Raw genomic sequence first — 21,027 nt, 5'->3', positions numbered from 1 at the left:
GATGGTCAGTCCGGGCCTGACTACGACCTTCGACTTTGACTTGAACTAAAAATCGTTTGACTATTCGACCATTCGATAGTCGAAGTACTGTCTCTTTAAAAAAAACTTTGACTACATACTTTGGCCGTTTAAACCTACCGAGGTACAATGTTAGCCTATGGGGACCTTCCCCATCACTTTTCTAAGCTTTTTTTGATCGAAGAAAAATCCTTTGATCGATCGCTTAAAATCGTTCGATTCGAAGGATTTTATCGTTCAATTGAACGATTTTTACTTTGATCGATCGTAGGATTTGTGCTAAATCCTTCGAAATCGATATTCAAATTTGAAGGATTTAAATTCGAGGGTCGAATTCGAGGTTTTATTAACCCTCAATATTCGACCCTTGATAAATGTGCCCCTAAAAGTCCAATCTTGCAGAAAAACAAAGTGGACACATGAAAACCAGTTTATTAACAAAAACTAGTACGGAGACATTAGATTCTTTTAGGAATAACAGAGAGATGGAAGACTGTTTTTTATTTCACAGCAGTGAAAACAGCTACTATCAGTAAAAAAAAAAGTAGCTTTTATTCCATTTATGCTTGTATACAGGACATAAATTAAAGCAACTGCAGGTAGCACTCATATTTTACAGTCATGTTTGGAATATATTAAATGTACAACAAATAATTGGTCACATTGTAAAAAGTCATAGCATGTCTTATTTCCCACCTTCCCTGTTTTTGTCCATACAACAAAATAGTGGGTGGTAAGAATACAGTATGTGTGCAAATATATGTGCAAGAAAGTTAATAGTTGGAAAAATAAAATAGCACATAAAGCATGAATTGGTAAACTACAACCATAAAGGTTATTTAATCATGATGTATGTTGAAAATAATGATTAACTTTTTTCAGTTGCTTTCCATCTCTTTTTTTTTTTTTACAGCTTTAAGTTTAAATTTTAAGTTTAAAGTTTAATGTTCCTGTATTTAGCGTTTCAGTCTGGCAGCTAAGTGATCCAGGAGCATTCTGAACTGTTACAATTTGCTACATACAATTAGTTGCTACATTTCTCAGCAACATCTGTGGAATATTAGCAACTATAGTATCAGTTCTAAAGGTGGCCATACACAGGCAGATAAAAGCTGCCGATATAGGTCCTTTAGACCAGGGGCCCCCAACTGCCCGTGGACATTCTTGAACTGGGCCGCCGAGTCTGAATTTGACACAGCGCGCCCAAATTTGGCCTGACGCGCACAAAATCTGACGCAGCATGTCCAAATTTGATGCGGCGCATGTATAAAAAAAAAAGTTGGGAATTGCTGCTTTACACCAATTCAGCTGGTGTATGGGGGCTTCTGACGGGTCTGCTCATTTGATATCTGGCCAAGATATTGAACAGGGAGGTTTGATTTTTCGGACGATCGAGGACTCCACTCCCCAGAGCTGCTTTAGAAGGTGAAAAATTTGCACTTAATTATTATAAAAATGGTCACAAATATAAAATAGAAAGTAATTTCAAAAAGTATTTGTTTCTGTTAAACTAGCTTTAAGAAGGTCAGACCAGTCACCCTAGCAGAGAGAAATGTGGCATCTTAGAAATTATTTCAGCGATCAAGTCATCTTTTCTGCTACTGGAACAGTCCCTGAATCAACTCTAAACTAAGAGCTAATTTCTTGAACCCTGTTTATTTTCACTTTTAAAAAAGACATCCAACCTTTTCTTGAAATGTATCTGCTAGTACAGCTGCTTCAGGGAAGTATTTTCACAATGTCACAACTTTTACTGTAAGCTTTTCAAAGCTTTTTGAATCTCAAGATGGAACCTCACCTGAATGGATGTCTTGGTGTCTGCTGGAAAAAATTACTGTTGAATAACGCAAAAAAGAGTTTATTTTATTGTACTTTTGTGTAAAATTTGCCCAAAAGTACCTCTTCTCAAGTGTATACTACAATTCTAAGTAGTAATAACATATCACCCGGTGAGTACGTCATATAGTTATATTATTTTTCCATTTTTTATTGCAGTTACAACATGCACAACATGCTTCGGCACCTTCACCTTCATCAGGTGCATACATCACAACGTCATAGAAAGCACATACTTAAACCCTTCACCATTCCAACAAATCGTACCAGCTTCATAGTTTGGCCAAGTATACAAGAAATCATTAGAACAAAAGAGTACTGCCATCTTGTAGCCTACTCACTAACAGCGCCTATGTATCATATATAGCAGTGATCCCCAACCAGTAGCTCGTGAGCAACATGTTTCTCTCCAACTCCTTGGATGTTGCTCCCAGTGGACTCAAAGCAGGTGCTTATTTTTGAATTCCAGCCTTCGAAGCAAGTTTTAGTTGCATAAAAACCAGATGCACTGCCAAACATAGCCTCAATGTAGGTTGACAATCCACATAGGGGCTACTAAATGGCCAATCACAGCCCTTATTTGGCACCCCAGGAACATTTTTCATGCTAGTATTGCTCCCCAACTCCTTTTATTTCTGAATGTTGCTCACGGGATCAAAAGGTTGGGGATCCCTGATATATAGTGTATCTGGTAGTCCGACTCCTACTACCTATATATCTCATATAAACAGTAAAACCGTGTATTGGAAGTTGTTCCCTATCGCAGTAGTGTTCAAACAATATTCAGTCCATACAGTATCTCAGTATTAAATCATCTTTGATTTTGCCAGAATATAGCTGAAAGAAAGGAGTCATGTTTTATTAAAAAGGATCTAAAAGACTTTGCTGCATTCATACCAATAGGTTCAACTGTGTCCATTTTATGTCTCCACCACTCGAGGATACGAGGTACGATATGAGGATCAAAAAACAGACGGAGAAAGTTTTGTCAGTCAAGTAGGCCCACTAAGCAAAAGGTTAGAAAACATCATCACACACCACTGGTCTATTTTACAAAATTATCCCACAATGGGTAGACATTGTAAATCACTACTACTCTTTTCATACAAAAGAGGAAAAAACTTGGCAGATACACTGGTGAAGACTGACATACATGAGGTTGTCTCCAAGACAGGGTTTCTTGGTGCCCCTAAAGGGCTATAAGATACCAATCAGGGGTTACTACACATGCAATTCAGAATCTGTCGTACATTCATTGAAGTGCCCTTGTGGAATGATATATGTGAGACAGACTTCTAGACTGGTCAGAAACAGAGAACATAAATACTCTATTTCCACTTACGATCCACATAAAAAGAAAATACACAGTCCAGTTGGGAAGCACTTTTATTTAAACAAACATAGTTTAGCAACATTGAGATGGATGTTACTAGAAGAAATAAATATCCCACACAGAGGTGGACACAAAAAATGTCTTCTCTTGCAAAGGGAAGCATGGTAGATACATAAAATGGACACATTTGAACCTTTTGGCATGAATGAAGCGATATCCTACAGATGTTTTTTTTATAACACATGACTCCTTGACTACTGGATACACTATATATGATACATAGGAGCTGTTAGCGAGTAGGCCACAAGATGGCAGTACTCTTTTGTTCTAATGATTTCTTGTATACTTGGCCAAACTATGGAGCTGGTACGGTTTATTGGTATAGTGAAGGGTTTCATGTGCTTGCTATGACGTTGTGATGTATGCAACTGATGAAGGCAAAGGTGCTGAAACATGTTGTGCATGTTGTACCTGCAATAAAAAATGGAAAAATAATATAACTATATGACGTACTCTCCAGGTGATATATTATTACTACTTTGAATGTTGGAAATCCTGACACGGGAGCTGCTACCTGTTGAGGAGTACCGGAACACAGTTTTGGAAATTCTGGGACAATCCATTTCTAATGTAAACAATTCCAACTTTCCAGACTTTCCTCATGCCCAAAGCCTTCCATAAACTTTATCAACTTAGTTTGCTAGTCTTTGGGCATCTCTGTTTCATTAATATCCTTTTAAAACATTGTGTCACACTTGATAAAGGGCAGGCAGGCCAAAACATATTGTGTGTAATAAAGAACACTTAGTAGCAAGTTCTGCTTTGATTGCTTTCTCTCAGCCTCCTACTACTAGATTAACTTCCACACCTGGAGCGGGGGGTGTTATACTGAGATTCAGAGCACAACCACCATTCCCCAGTCATCTCTACATTTTCCAGAATTACATTTGTTTGACATGATCTGTCCTTCACAGTGTCGATAAGCTGTCCCCCCAAAACTTTAACATCGGAGCAGACTGAAGGGGGGCCGAATTGCTAGTGCAAATTTCCAGTGTAAAAAACAGAAATTTGTCTCTTAAAGTTACAGGAGGCGGCTTTTATCTGCCCCTGGCCACTCACTGCTGCTTGAGGCAAGATTCTCATCTTGCCTCATGGCAGGAGCGGCCCAAGTCCTTTATATTGCTTATAATGCAAATTTCCAGAACATAACCTTGTATATGATACTTAAAAAAACTGGAACCAAACACATAACTTACAGACCTATAACTGCCATGTTGACAATGTTATCCTTTCTTCCAGTCCTTGCTTAAACTTCGGGTAACTTCTGAAAACGAATTGTGTTGAGTGCCATCCCGCCGGCAATTTACATTTTAGCCGATGGAAAGGCAGGGGAGGCAGTTTGGGGAAATTAGTCGCCCCAAAAGAAGAGGAGATTTGTTTCCGGGCGACTAATCTCTCTGAATCTGCCTGTGTGCCCTGACCCTTAAACACACAAACCAAAGTGGCTTCATCTGTACATCTTCTCTGTCCATTGTTTCCACCTCTAATCTTATGAAGACTGCGGTCTCTAATCCCGACATCAAGGCCAACGACTCCTGTCTCTTTGCTGGATCATTGTGCTATTTTGTGTTGTAGCCCCCCTTGTTCCTGTCTGTCCTCCATTCTGTGATCTCCTAGTTTGACCCTTGATCTGAACATATGGACTTGTTGCGCTGACATTCAGTCTGTATTCATCTGCCCTGGCCTTTCTGTTATTTAAACTTGATTTTCAGTCTGTCATTAATTTTGTGTTTAAGTTAATCATTAATTAAATTACTGTGCACAGTTACATATTACTCGTTTCTCTCTATACACCAGACTTGGGAACACCATGGTACCAAGCACACAGACCCATCTTACACCTATGGTCATATCTGACAGTTTCAAGAGGTCTTGGGCCTGTGTTCACATTAATATTACTTAAACATTTTATTAACACATCCTTTGTCAACCACTGGCAATTTGTTTGAGCCAAACCATGAATACCTTTACTGGGTAGGTCCTGATGCATGGAGTACTGAATACTCTGTACAGCTGTAAGGATATAATCAAATAAAAACCCGGTTATTTAATAGTAGCATAAAAATTTTATTTCTGAAAGCTTCCAATTTCAAGATCATATATATTATTTCATATATTTTTTACCCAATCACTTTTTGGCTAACAGTGTAGAATATATATTTGCATTTATATAAATATAAAAGTATTGTGGTAGCAATGAAACTGTTAAGATTTTTTCTTTATAATAAAGGTAATAATAAATCTTGGTTTAGCAAAGTCATCTTAAGTTTCTTGACAAAAGTCTAAATGTATAAACAAGTTACTTATTGTTAGTCAAATATATAGAAGTTAGAACTAAATAAGGCAACTACAGTTTTCAGTTTAAAAGGGATACTGTCATTGTTTTTATGGTGTCGTCTATATTACTGTATAATACTGTGTGAAGTATTCATTCTACAATCTACATTTTTTTTTACTTTTAATAATGGGGTGGGTAGCCTTCTTGGAGCTTGCCTTGGCTATTCAGTTCTTATCTCCAGGTCTTATGCCACCCAACTGCCACCTATTTCTGCTTATGGGTGCTACTGTCACATACCACTAGGTGGTACAAGGTAGCATTTTTAGCAGTGCAGACAACTTCTTAGCTAATATTGACTTATAGGTGCTGCAAACTACTCTGTAAGATGGAGTATTTGAGGTATCGGGATCTGTTGCCCTTTACTGTATAATGTAAATATATATATTATATAAGATGTTGTTATATTGTTCTTGAAGTCTTTGTGCCACTTACAAGTGTGTTTATAGATATAGATAGAATATGACCAGAAATGGATTCAGAGAGTTAAAAGCTAATGACTATTGGGGTAATTTTTCCAACAGCAGTAAAATGCCTGAAGCCACACATGCTGCTTCCTGTTGATGTTAATTTGAACTGTAATTTTAATAAGCACCTTTACTAGCAGAGTTAAGCAGTTTCTATTAGGGCTGTGGCACACCAGAGATATTCTCTGCCAGCAGACAATGGCAGCTTAAATGCCTAATTTTCACCCCTGATAATATTATATTATAAGCAACATGGAGCGGTAAAAAAGCCCTCTGCCAGGACAGGACTATTTTCCAGCAACCAAAAATACGTTAATTGCTCCCCATGGCAGAATTCAAAAGTATTTTCTTGAGTTTTGTCACCCGCAGAGATCACAATCACCTTTGGGCAACAGAGCACCCCATCTGCCATTACCCTTAAAATGAATAGGAAGCAGTCAAGACAGTTTTAGTTTTTTCCAGACCCGGATTTGTGTGGAAAGGCCACCAAGGCCCGGGCTTAGGGCGGCAGGATTTTAGGGAGTGAAATGCTGCTCAACCACACCCACATTGTTTCAAAAACACTGGGATGTGCTGGTGATACAATAATTTATACAATTTCCTTTGCTCCAATCCCCATTGCTTCAGTCCCATGAGGAAAATTTGCATGAATAAAGGGAAGTGGACAGGGGCCACAAACAGTAGTGGGCCTAGGGGCCACAAACAGCAATAGGCCTAGGGGCCCCTGCTATGTAAATCCGGCCCTGGCTGTTTCCTCACTTGCTAAAATACAGGACATTTGTCCATTTACATGTGCTTTGAGCTTGAAGCAGAGCAGTGGTAGTAGCTCTGCAATGAGCTCCAAACCTCCAAAAGAGGCGTCAGGGTCAGGGAGAGCTATTATCTAATTACCTGCACAATGTTCTGTTTACAGGCTGACTTGTCTCTGTTTGCATGTTAAAAGCTTCAAGGGAGAAACATGTTTTATATCAATCCAAATTGCATTCAGCAGTAAGCAGAGACTGAAGCTTTTAAAGAAGAAGGAAAGCTACCAAAACAGTTTATTGCCAATAGATTAGCCACAACAGTGCAAGCTATAACACTATATTTATTCTGCCGAATGCTTTACAAAACCTGAATAAACAGCTCTAGAAGCTCTCTCTGTTTGTTTAGGATAGCAGCTGCCATATTAGCTTGATGTGAGATTTCTTCCTGCCTGAGTCTCTCCCTGCTTACTCATAGCTCTGGGCTCAGATTATTAGCAAGCAGGGGAGGAGGGAGGGGGAAAGGGAGGGAGACAGGAGCAAACTGAGCATGCTCAAGCCCTAGCCCTTGAGGTTTATGCTGAAATCAGGAAGTCTGATACAAAAGCCCATGTGTACACAAAAGGAAAGAAATGTGTTTCTTTTGACAGATGACTCAGAAAAGCATTACTTTGAGGGTTTACTAGTGTATTTATATAGACCTTTCTGATAAAGCTTAGTTATTATAGCCTTTCCTTCTACTTTAAGAGCACATTTTACAAGGCTGATGGGTCCTGGGAATGTAAAAAAAAAATGGATTACAAGTTTTTTATGTTTTAAAAGAGAATCGTCTTGCATGTTCCCCTGTGACAGTATCCCTCTTAAGTGAGTAATACAGGTGATCATTTATTAAAAATGACAGCTCTTAAAAATAATACTTATATGTAGTAATACTTCTCCCATCCCCCGTGTAGTAGTCATTACTAACAATCAAACAGATAAAGTAATACTATGCTCCATCATTTTCTTTTTAGACACAAGAGTAAGGTTTTCATGTACTTTGGTCTATTTCAAGAGCAGGTGATCGATTTCTTTCCTCATATTTTTCCTCTGACGTTGGTTTGTAATCAGCACTAAACGGATTTTCATTTTCAAATTGCTCCTTTTCATCCTCATCCTCATCAATAACCAAGGGCTTCATGTTGTGGGCTATCTCAGATGCTTCTGTTCCGGTCTCTCTTTCTGTTAAATCAATCACTGCTTTTGTTTCTTCTAGTGTTTCAGGTACATCTTCAGTAAGCAAATTTGCGTCGTTAACCTCTAAACTTAGATTTTCCACGGCTTGTTTTTCAGTTTGTCCATCATTTTCCTCATGAGTGTTTTCATCCTGTGTTTTCTCTACACCCTTAAGAGATGAGCTTTTCGAAGATTTGCTTTGCAGTGGAGTGAAGGACTTCTTAATTTTTTCCCTCCTTTCTGGTGACACAATTTTAGTGCTGATTTTGTTCATCTTTTTTTCAATGTTTTGGCGGGAAAATGCTTTCTTTAGGCTGTCAACCTTTTTGAGGCTTGATCTTTTAATTTTTTCTGCTCTTGTGTGCTCCAATTTCTCTTCAGTGCTGTCATGTGCATCTTCAAGATTAAAATCATCATCCGAGGACAGGTTAATTGTTTGCATGTTGTCTTCCAGAGACTTGTTAGGGTCAGCAGACTCTTCTAGGCCATCTGTTATGGTAGGCACAGGGTTGGGTTCCTTCATAAATACATCTGCAGGTATTTCATTATCTTCCTGAAACAAATAAGCATAGGAGTAAAATAATTAGTACAGCTAGCACATTTTATTTTAATTATCTTTATCAATCATGGGACCATGTGATACTTATTGCTCATTTGCTTGTGTTTTGCTGCAGCTTTCTACAAATCTGTTTAAAGCCAAAAGCATATGTGAACTGTTTTAGTCATGTTACTTTTAAAGAGATACTGACACCAGAAATGAAAACTTTTTGTACATCTATCATAACATTGTATTTGAATGTTATGTATAATGTTTCCATAAAAGTACTTCCGGATGCATTTACATTACCTATCTGATCTCCCATGTTCCCTCTATGAGGGTGCTTCCATATTTGTGCGGCAATAGTCTGTTAGCATTTGAAACTCTGACAGGATGTGAAGGGACAGTCAGGTTGGCAAAACAGTCAGGTTTATGAACTTCAAGTAAAAATTAGTTACAAAAGCAGATCACTAATGATGGGTGTATTTATTCGCCAGGTGCGAAGTTGCGCTTTTTCGCCGTCGGCAATTAAATCCGCAAGTTTGCCACGAAAATTCACCGGCAACGTAAAAATTTTCACAGGCAATGGTTAACAGACACCCATTGACTTTAATTGTCGCTGCCGTCAAAATGGGCGTTTCGCACATTTTTCACCAGTTTCTGGAAAATCGCAAGGAAGCAAAACGGGACAAATTTGCCCATGACTACAGATCACTATCGGTGAAAAATTATGAACATGACCAATAGTGTATTACTGGGCCCCACAGCAAATTATTTTTAAGGCCCCCAAAATGTCTAGAGGAGACCTGTTTTACCAATATTTATTGAAATTGTATATGAATTAAGGCCTCATTGGGCCCCTCTACCTCCTGGACCCCCCAGCAACCGCAGTCTGCTTCCTCTGTAGTTACATCCCTGAACATGACCTATAGGTAACTTTTAATGTAGATTAATTTTGAAGAGTTGTTTTTTAGTGTCAGTATCACTTTTAGGGGCAGCCCCCTTGTTCAACATGAATTAACTGAATAGGGCTTGTGATTAACATATTTTTTGCCTGTTGATTTAATCACAAAAATTCTGAAACTGAATCTACTTTATATTTGGTCCTTGTGAGGTAGATACTTATGGGCATATTTATCAAAGGTCAAATTTCAAATTTATGTGAATTTTTTTTACTCTAATAAATTCGAATATCATACTCACAACTTGAATGAGAGGTTGTGTAAGAAAAAAATTTGAACGTCTAATATTCAATTGAATAGTCTCAACCCAAAAATTTTAATCAAATTTGAATTAGAATCAAGGTTTCCCTCTTGAATGTCAGGAAGGCAATTAACATATTCAAATAGTTCAAGGGATCTCTGCCATTGACTTGTAAATGAACTCAGCAGGTTTTAGATGGCGAATGTGTCGGACTGGGACACCAGGGGCCCACCCAAAAACCTTTGACTAGGGGCCCACCAATTAATCTTAGACCAGGGGCCCACTCTTAGTACTATTATTCTTCCTTTCCTCACTCATCTATTCTCCTTTTCTTTACATACTATAATCTATTATTCCATCTATTTAGCCACTTTGTTCTCATAGAAATAGGGAATGGCCATGAAATAGGCCAAATGTCTAGCAGCTTGAGGGCCCACCGACACCTGGGCCCACCGGGACTTTTCCTGGTATCCCTGTGGGCCAGTCCGACACTGTCTGAGAAGGAAACACCAGTACAGAATTAACATACACTCTGTACCAAGAATTTTAATCAGGATTACCTCATGGGAATCAAGTTGCAATCACATTGAGAAACCCTTGATTGAGAGACAAACAACCCAGATTAGAACCAGAATGACAGAGGGGGTCATTTATCAACACTGGGCAAATTTGCAATTTAGCAAATCAGATTGCTGCATTCATTGTAAAGCTTGCAGCTGGCTTTAAGGTGCTAATCACGGATTGGTTGCTATAGGTAACTGCCCATGGGCAAATTTGCCCAGTGTTGATAAATGAGCCCCAGAGAGTCCTACAAGCTCATGCTGGATATGAAATTGTGTCTCAAATCCTGCAGGGGGATCAAAATGATTTTTTAACCAATAAATGGTTCAGGAACCGGACAGAGCCGTGATAGTGTACATATTCTGCTAAGTATCCAGAAAGCAAAAATCATCTTAGACAAAACTTTTAGAATGTTATAGAATGACCAGTTATTAGCAAATATCTCATTGCTATTAATTTTAGATTGTTTATAGTTTCTGAATTATTTGCTTTCTTCTTTCGGGTCTTTCCTGCTTTCAAACTGGGGTAACTAACCCTAGCAGCCCATCAATGATTGCTCTATGAGACTAAAATGTTATAGTTATGTTATTTTTTATTATATATCATTCTATCTAGGCCATCTCCTATTTCATTTTTTAAAACACTGCCTGATTGCTAGGGTAATTTGGACCCTAGAAACCATATCACTGCTGAAACTCAAAACTTAAACTGCTGCTGAACAAAAGTAATTCAAAAATCACAAATAAAAAATAAAGACCAGTTGCAGAATATCACCCTCTGCATCATACTAAATTCATATTAAAAGGTGAACAAACCCCATGTTCTACTAGAGCTTCATATTAAAGGAGAAGGAAACCCCCAGGGCGCTAAACCCCTCCCCCCCTCCCCTGTGCTGCCCCCCCTCCCTCCTCCCCCTGGCCTACCTGTCCCCCTGGGCAAATGCCCCTAACTTTTTACTCACCCCTCTGCGCAGGTCCTGTCCACGGAGTTCGCAGTCGCCATCTTCTCCCACGCGCGTCTTCTTCCTGCTCTGACCGGCGTCTTCTGGCGCATGCGCAGTAGGAACAGGTACCTGTACGGCTCTACTGCGCATGCGCCAAATGTCACGAAGTGAAATCGGAAAACTTCGTGACATTCGGCGCATGCGCAGTAGAGCCGTACCGGTACCTGTTCCTACTGCGCATGCGCCAGAAGACGCCGGTCAGAGCAGGAAGAAGACGCGCGTGGGAGAAGATGGCGACTGCGAACTCCGTGGACAGGACCTGCGCAGAGGGGTGAGTAAAAAGTTAGGGGCATTTGCCCAGGGGGACAGGTAGGCCAGGGGGAGGAGGGAGGGGGGGCAGCACAGGGGAGGGGGGGAGGGGTTTAGCGCCCTGGGAGTTTCCTTCTCCTTTAAGCTGCTAAGGAAGGGGCAAACCTACAGTTGAATGCTAAAAACTAGAGGAATCCCCTCAGAGAAAAAGGCAACTGCATAACACCAGGCTTCCACACAATGATTGAACATTACCTATGAGCTAGCAGATTAAATGCAATTTGCTTGTAAATTTTAAATTGTATATTTCCTCAAAATTTGTCTTGTGTACAGTTTATTGTTACTTTTCAGGCGAATAACATAATTAACAATTATATGAACTTATATTAGTCTCTTACTTGTTTCAACAACCATCCATGTTTAATGATTCCTTATAAACAATAGTGGTAAATCAAGGCATATCTGCCTTTGACAAAACCAAAATTACCAGTCAAAATGTCAGGTGCATTATGGGAAATATTTATGTTTTAATTTTAGTTACCGTCTACTTTGGAGACAAGTAACACTTTGTTAATATGAGCATTATTGTGACGGTACCTAGTAGGCTAAGGGTTAATTATAATAGACAATTATGCTTGAAGTCTTAGGGGTGGATGGTACTCAGATATTTGTCTACATAGATAGATAGTACCGGTATGGGATCCATTATCTGGAAACCTGTTATCCAGAAAGCTCCAAATTAAGGAAAAGCTGTCTCCCATTATCCAGATTTTTAAAATGGATTTCCTTTTTCTCTGTAATAATAAAACAGTAGTTTGTACTTGATCCAAACTAAGATAATTATTCCTTATTAGAAGCAAAATCTGTTTATTTAATGTTTATAAGATTTTCTAGTAGACTTATGTATAAAGATCCAAATTACAGAAAGATCCGTTATCCGGTCCCAATCTTTCTCAATAACTGGTCCAATACCTGTATTGCTAAGTTTAAGCAACATTTCTATAATTGAAAATGTTTTGTATAAGCTTTAAGCTTAAATTGTAATGTATTTATTGTAATGCATTTAGGTAATAAAATGCAAGGTGGAAGATGAATAAATCCTTGTTTTTGACACAATTTGTCTGTTTTGCCTTGAGGGTTATAATAGCCATAACCAATACAGTGGTTGAATACATTTAAGAAAAGATATACAGTTACAGTATTTTGCTTTTAGCCAAACACTGTACTTCCATGAAAGGTGATACACAGCTTAGTGAAAGGTTCAGTTTGTGCTTAGGCTTGACCTGTATGCTAAGGAAAGAATGCAAAGCATTTAGAAGTGAAATTCTACACCCTTTAAAGAAATATGGCACTTAAACAAATACTTGGCATTGTAAAAGAATATTCTAAACACTTATTTTAGATTCTATTTTTCTTGAAGGGCAAGAATGCAAACATTTATCACCATGCTCCAACAGTATTGTTAAACTAAATCAAATAATATGCACAGTGCCATTGTATTGTGCAGTGGGGAAAAAAGATAGAACAGGATCATGTTATAATGCATCTAATTACTTCCAGTGATCCTATAGCAAATGTGTAAATACTAGAACCCCTGGGAAAATAGCTATCATACTGTTATCTTATGTAGGGGCCCATTTACTTAGTTCGAGTGAAGGAATAGAGGAGCCATATTCGAATGGTCGAATATGGCTACTTCGACCATCGAATGGGCTACTTCGACCTTTGACTACGACCTTCAACTTCGAATCGAACGATTCGAACTAAAAATCGTTCGACTATTTGACCATTCGATAGTCGAAGTACTGTCTCTTTAAAAAATTCTTCAACCCCCTAGTTCGCCACCTAAAACCTACCGAGGCCAATGTTAGCCTATGGGGAAGGTCCCCATAGGCTTCCTAACAATTTTCTGATCGAAGGAATATCCTTCGATCGATGGATTAAAATCCTTCGAATCGTTCGATTCGAAGGATTTAATCGTTCGACCGAACGATTATTCCTACAATCGTTCGATCATAGGAATATCGGTAAATCCTTCGACTTCGATATTCAAAGTCAAAGGATTTTACTTCGACGGTCGAATATCGAGGGTTAATTAAGCCACGATGTTCAACCCTAGGTAAATGTGCCCCTTAATGTTTGCACAACAAGTAAATATACACTGGGGGAGATCCTGGGATTGCTGCATCCCAAACTTTACTTTTGGAGCACTTTATATGAGGGTATTTAAAACATTGTAATGTAGTGGTAAAAGGTTTGGGGAAAATGCATTATTACAGCCAGACGTATTTCTAGAATATCTATAATTCATTCTACAAACCATTGCCTCATTAAGTTAATCTTCATCATGCACTTTGGCACAGTTATTAACACAATGTGCAATATCTGCAACCATTTGTAACAATGTGTAATTAAGCACTGTGTGTATTTGTAATGACTCACACCAAAAGGCCAACAATGAAAACAGGAACAAAGGTATTGCTGTAATAATGTTACAGATTGATGGTGTACTCATTTCTCATGTGATTTCAGCAACTTTCTTCAACCATATCTCCCAAATGACCCATTTTCTGAGGGACAGTCCTGCTTTTCTCTTTGATCTCCTGCACTGACTTCGGAAAAAGATACAGAGTTTCTGAATAATTAAAATAGACTTTTTAGCAAAGAGCCTAGAACACTTATCAGCTGTACTTAAATACATTTGTAACAATTAGGGGCAGATGTATTAAGGGTTGAATATCGAAGGTTAATTAACCCTCGATATTCGACTGGGGAATTAAAATCCTTCGACTTCGAATATCGAAGTCGAAGGATTTTGCGCAAATAGTTCGTTTGAACGATCGAAGGAATAATCGTTCGATCGAACGATTCAAAGGATTTTAATCCATCGATCGAAGGATTATCCTTCGACCAAAAAAAGATAGCCAAACCTATGGGGACCTTCCCCATAGGCTAACATTGAGTTTGGTAGCTTTTAGGTGGCGAACTAGGGGGTCGAAGTTTTTTCTTAAAGAGACAGTACTTCGAATATCCAATGGTCAAATAGTCGAACGATTTTTAGTTTGAATCATTCGATTCAAAGTCCAAGTCATAGTCGAAGGTCGAAGTAGCCCATTCGATGGTCGAAGTAGCCAGAAAAACACTTTGGAATTCAAAGTATTTTTTCTTCTATTCCTTCACTCGAACTTAATGAATGGGCCCCTTAAAGATAAGCAAAGATACAATTGTAACCATTAAAGGCTAAGGGCAGATGGTCAGATTTGGGGAGATTTAGTTGCCTGGTGACTCACGAGGAATCTTTGGGCGATTTCGGAAATTGTAGCGCCGCGAGTGCATTGCGCTGGCGTTTTCTCATTCAAGCAGGTGGAGGGCAGGAAGAAGGCAGTTCGGAGAGATTGTCGCCCAGCAGAAAAGGCGATTAGTCGCCAGGCGACTAAATCTCCCTGAATCTGGCTGTCTGCCCCTACCCTACAAGGGTTGTTAACCTTTCAAACACTTTTTTTTTCAGTTCAGTTGTTTTCAGATTGTGCCCCATAAACAAAGACTTTTTTTAATCGCTTTGCATCATATTTTTTTTCCCAAAATTGAAATTTAAAGTTGAATGTTTCAGTCTCTAGTGTTTCGGTCTGGCAGCTCAGTGATCCAGGAGTTCTGAACTGTTACAAATTTCTACATTTAGTTGATACAATTAGTTGTTACATTTCTCAGCAGTATCTGTAGAATATTAGCAATTATTGTGTCAATTCTAACGTCTGGCTTTAATGGAACTCAAGGATTCTGCTCAGCAGGGACAAACATAAGAAATGTATCAACTAGGGGGCAGATGTATGAAGGGTCGAATATCGAGGGTTAATTAACCCTCGATATTCGACTAGGAACTAAAATCCTTCGACTTCAAATATCGAAGTCGAAGGATTTAGCGCAAATCCTACGATCGAACGATCAAAGGATTATTCCTTTGATCGAACGATTAAATCCTTCTAATCGAACGATTCGAAGGATTTTAATCCAACGATCGAAGGAATATCCTTCGATCAAAAAAACTTAGGCAAGCCTATGGGGACCTTCCCCATAGGCTAACATTGACTTCGGTAGCTTTTAGCTGCCGAACTAGGGGGATCGAAGTTTTTTTTAAAGAGACAGTACTTCGATTATCGAAATGTATCAATATAAAACAGTTACATAGTCGGCGACCCACCTTCCCAGAGCTGGTTTTGAAGGTAAAAAATTAAATTTTACACTTCAATATTAGAAAAAAGTCACAAATAAAAAAAATAGAAAGAAATTGGAAAAGTCTCTATTTCTGGTGATCTGTCTGAAACCAACTGAACTGAAAAAAGTTTTTAAAGATGAACAACCCCTTTAAGATAAGCAGGTCTCTTGGGGAAACCTAAATTCACAGCATAAAGGGCAATTTTGCCTTCATTATATAAAACATTGCCCTAAAACTACCAGAAATGTGTTCAAACTTTCATAACCAGTCAAATGTTGTAAAATGGACATGGTTATTAGGGGGTGTGACCATAAGATGGGCGTGGTCAAAAATGTTTTAAATTGGGAGATATGAAACACTTATATGCCACATGCCAATCCAGGCATATTCATTTATTTTAATAGATTCTGACTTGATCCTGACATATCAGCACCTGTATGTGAAAGAGCACATTTGAGATTTTCTATAGTAATACTTATATGGTGGCCACTAACACAAATATCACCACATCCTTTCAAAGTCCTAGTGGCTAATGGGTGTCTTATCTACATAATGATGCTAAAGTCACCGAGCTACAACATCATTACTGGCGAACAGATCTTAAAAGGAAAATAGGCATAATTAGACTCCATGCAGCGTCGATTCTATTTAAATTGCTGCCTGAGGCGGCTCCTGCAATGCCGCCCCCCCTCGCCGACTTACTTGTCGGGAGGCAGGAACACTAACACGGAGCGCGCCCCTGACTCCATGCCTTTGAGGAAGCTGATGATATCGGCGAAACGCATTAGGCAAAGGAGATACCGCATTGAGCTGCAAGGAACAACACCATGAGGGGGGCTGTGAATGAGCCGGCAGGGTCACCTCTTGGAATAATGCAGCGCCAAATCTGGACTATATGCGATTGTTTTAAAAAAAAATGAAAATGTGAGTGCAATTGTTTAAAGAAATATATTTTAATAAAATAGTATTATACTATTTTGGTTTTTATTTCTATATTTGGAGTCAGAAGACGTGCACAGCTGGAGGGAGACCTATGTGAGAACCAGTGTTGGACTGGCCCACAGGGATACCTGGAAAACTCTCGGTGGGCCCAGGTGTCAGTGGGCCCTGCTGCTTCAAAATATTTGGCATATTTCATGGCCATTACCTATTTCTATGAGAACAAAGAGACTAAATAGATTGAATAATAGATTATAGTATGTAAAAAAAAGAGACTAGCAGAATAGAGGTTGCTGAGGACTTATAATAGTACTGAGAGACCCCTAAAATATGAACTCATTGTCGAGAATAACTATGGGGTGATCCAGCCAAGGTACCCCTTCTGCTCTGCTGAAATACTAATTTTGTACTATCAATAATCAATATCACTGACACTTTTTATACTTTATCTTGGATTGTTATACTTTCTCTGGGTGATATGAGGGCTTAACTTATGGCACCTGAGTGCAGACATAGTGCATGGAACATGTGCATGGAATCCATGCGTAGCCTTTGCTTAGTACTAAACAAATATTTCTGTGTTCAATTCCTCCCTGTAGAAACCCTATTTAAGGGTTTATAATATATGCAGTCGTCCTACCATGAATTGTCTCTGCACTGAGGTAAATGAAACCATTAAGCTTAAAGGACAGGTGTGACAGGGGAAGTTATACTGGACTTAAGGTCTGCAGTGAGCAAAATTACAGTGGAGGAGGCAGGCATGGGAAAAAACACTGTAATGGGTGTAGCAGGAAAGATTGTGGTACAAGGGCAAGTTGCAGCACAGGAAAATAAGGTGGAAGGGGCGGTGATGCAGGGGAAACACACAATTGGGGTGTGGAGCAGCAGAAGAGAATAAAGTAGACTGGGCATATAAAAGATTGCTGTAGAGGTAGCAGCAAAAGAAAACTGCAGTAGAAAGGGAAATAGTTGGGGAAATATACTAGAGGCGTAATTGTTAAAAAAAGTTCAACAATTTTGAGTGCTGCACACACTCTAAAAAGTTTGAAGTACCTGCCAGTGTACTGCAGTACCGCCTTCTGCATTTCTGCTGAACTAAACGAAGAAGTACAAAACTGGAAAGAAATAGCAGCACACAATGCTAGTTGCACAAGTAGTGCAACAACTGGAGTGAGCTGGTTCAGTTGGTTAGAGTTTAAGTGGAACTGCAACAGTTGTTCTGACAACTTCTGAACCACAGGTCCAACCTCTAACATCTGCCTTATTCACAACTGGTCTCACCTAATGGCCAACCCCAAACCAGAAGTGAAATTGCTGCAAACTAAAAGCTATTATCACAACATGGGGAGGTAAAAAAAAGTTTTTTGCTTATTTGAGACCCAACCCACAAACTCATACACCCATACCCCATATATCTATGATAATGTGTGTGTATGCATAACAGATACAGGAGATTACTGTGCAGTTCCTTTTTTCCATTTTTGTGTCTCTTTGAATTATGGACACGCAAATTAATTGTCAGTAATAGGGAGTGTAGTCAGGGCCGGATTTACATAGCGGGCACCCCTAGGCCCACTGCAATTCATCGCCCCTGTCCCCATCCCTTTATTCGTGACAGTTTTCATCATCGGGACAGGAGCAATGGGGATTGGCGCACAGGAAATTTAAAAATTATTGTATTTCCTGAGCATTCCAGTGTTTTTGAACCAATGTGGGTGTGGTTGGGCAGCATGCTGCTCCCTAAAATCCTGCCGCCCTAGGCCCGGGCCTAGGTGGCCTTTCCACAAATCCAGGCCTGAGTGTAGAGTGCATACTACATGGGTGTGGTATGGTAGGAAAAAAACAACGAAGAGACAATTGCGGAGGTGAAAAAAGTAGGGGAAAGAGGTGCAGTAAATAACAATGGGGTGTGGTATGCTGAAAGGAAAAGCAGAAATACTGTTGATGGTACTACTGTACAGGGTCGGACTGGGGGGACCGGGGCCCACCGGGACTGCTGGTCCAGGGCCCCCCGCCCCCCTACTGCGCCGCTCGAACGCCGCCATGCGCACGCGCGAGCGCACTTCTCGGTGCGCATGCGCAAGCGTTGATGTGATGCGCATCGCAGGAAACTTTTTATACTATTAGAGGGGGTCTGGCCCGGCGGGGGCCAGTCCGACACTGATACTGTAACACTGTGCATGCTAAAGTAGCAAAAGCACAGTAGTGTGGCATTGAGTGGGCAGGCGGGCAATATCCGCACATGGGGCAAATTTAATGGTGGCTTAAAATTCAGAAAATATGGTGCTTTGGGCAGGTGCAGTGGGTAGGGTAGCCACCTGGCCAGTATTTTACCGGCCTGGCAGGTAAAAATGATGGTTGACCCCAATGTTATTAATAGGGAAAAAGATAAATTTATAGGAAGGCTAGTATTTTATTCCAGAAAAGGTGGCACCCCTAGCAGTGGCGTTAACTACAAACTGCCTAGTTATATTTCCTTGATTAGTACAGATAAAAATAAATATAGGCAAAGAAATGGAAGCTTAGATGAAGAAAATAATATTTAATTGAAAGAGCATGTGTGAGAAAGTGCCAAGAATGTTCAGGTAAATGGGAAAATCAATGTTAGACAAGAAGAGTGGGAATATACAGACAATAAAGGCATTTAAGTGGAATATAGGGTAGAGGAGGACAGATGAGGCTACAGGAGTAAAGGAAATGACACAATATAGTTAGCGCTCAGCAGTAAGTGTTTGAGCAGTAATACAATTACTAAAGGTATTTCCAGGACACGATTTCATGTAGGAGACGCAATTCCCCATGTGTCATTGCCTTAAATGGAATAGAACACAAAGAAATAGAATCAGTAATTTCTAGCCTTGAGGTAAGGGCAGAACGCTACAATGTTGCGCGATTCTTGAGCCGCTTAGCGCCAGGCAATGCGTGTGTTCGAGCGATACGTCACTCAGCAGGACAAGTCGCAGTCGTGGCAATTCCCCCTTCAGGCTGGAAACTTTCATTATGCAAACAAACAGGTTTTTTTGGCTAAAGGCCCCCTTTAACCCCTATAACAGCGGCTGAATGAGGCATGATGTGTACCAATGAGGCAGAACTGACCTGAAACAAGAGCACTCTGAAGTTGTTTCTCCTCAGGAGCTGGGTGTGGTTGTCCTCTATCCTCTTCACTTGACCGGTCTGCTTGTCCACGCGATCCTTCACATGCCTCACGTTGGCGCTGACTGTGCGCGACTTTTCCAGCAGTTTGCTGACCGTGTTGCTGGTGTTGGTGTGACCTTTGGACAGTTTCGTGATGTCGTTTTGGATGCCTTTCACGGAGTTCTCCATGTGGATCTGTTTCTTCTCCATCTTGTGCTGGTTCTCCTTCACACAATCCAACATGTGAACCAGTTTATCGAGCAGAGTGAGGACTGTGATCGCGTTGACCTGGCCGCTGCGATCTTTGTCTTCCACGGGCGGATGGGGGGTCGGGCTTGAGCATGGCGACCCTGCAGGGCTGTGGCTGGGTACAACCAGTTCCTGGCTCCTCTTCTGAAATTCGTCGTTATTTTTCATAACTTCTATAGTACCGTCCTCCTCCATGTTAAATATCCCTTTCTGCTTCTCTAATGCGATTCTAAACCGCTACTTTGTCTGTATGTGCAGTCAGTTCTGTTTCAGTTTATTCTTCACATACATCAGCCACAATTCTGCCAGCGCTGGAATTCCTTGGTTTCTTTTAAAGCCCTGCTCCACCCAGCGGGAGGTGGGAGCTGAAATATCCCAAATGCAAGAGTTAATGTTTGCTTCTGACCTCGATTATTCGTGTGGCTTCCAAATTTTTGCCCTGCCTTGCCACTCCTACGTGCACTCTGTGTAATGTTATTGCTGCTACATTCCTTTGCTCCAAAATGGTTTTATCCAAGCTTGGAGGAACAACACCCATTGGCCAAAATCCATATTCTTCTCTGCAGGGGAAAGTTTGAGCTGGCAATTAGAATGCAGTGGAAACATTTACTGTTTCTTTTTTCCTGTATTAAAACTTTTTTTCAGAGGAAAGTATTGTTTGCAGAGCCAGGAGGAATATATCATTCTAGTTTCTGAAGCTGTAGATGTGAATTAGACACTTCTTTTCGCATTCAAATATAATGTTTTTTTTGTGTTCTAAGGGTAAGGGCACACTGGGCGTTTTGGGGAGATTTGGTCGCCTGGCGATTAATCACCTCGTCTTTGAGGTGACCAATCTCCCCAAATGCCTTCCCTCACTCTGCGCTGGCTAAAATGAAAAAAAAAACGCCGGCGCTAATCACAAGCGGCAGTTCGTTTTCCGAAGTTGCC

At 40.0% G+C, this 21,027-nt stretch overlaps 1 protein-coding gene across 1 annotated transcript; it reads right to left on the bottom strand.

The window, feature by feature from the left end:
- Positions 1–5,293: 5,293 nt before the first annotated feature.
- cavin2.S (caveolae associated protein 2 S homeolog) lies at positions 5,294–20,391 on the bottom strand. The gene is given in 2 exon segments (NM_001092721.1): positions 5,294–8,560; positions 19,810–20,391. Coding segments are annotated over 2 exon segments (1,221 nt in total). The 5' UTR covers positions 20,293–20,391; the 3' UTR covers positions 5,294–7,822.
- Between the last annotated feature and the right edge of the window lie 636 nt (positions 20,392–21,027).

The sequence above is a fragment of the Xenopus laevis genome, chromosome 9_10S (assembly GCF_017654675.1).
Source record: "Xenopus laevis strain J_2021 chromosome 9_10S, Xenopus_laevis_v10.1, whole genome shotgun sequence".
Lineage (NCBI taxonomy): Eukaryota > Metazoa > Chordata > Amphibia > Anura > Pipidae > Xenopus > Xenopus laevis.
The sequence above is the reverse complement of the archived record's forward strand: the minus strand, read 5'-3'. Positions and strand labels throughout refer to the sequence as shown.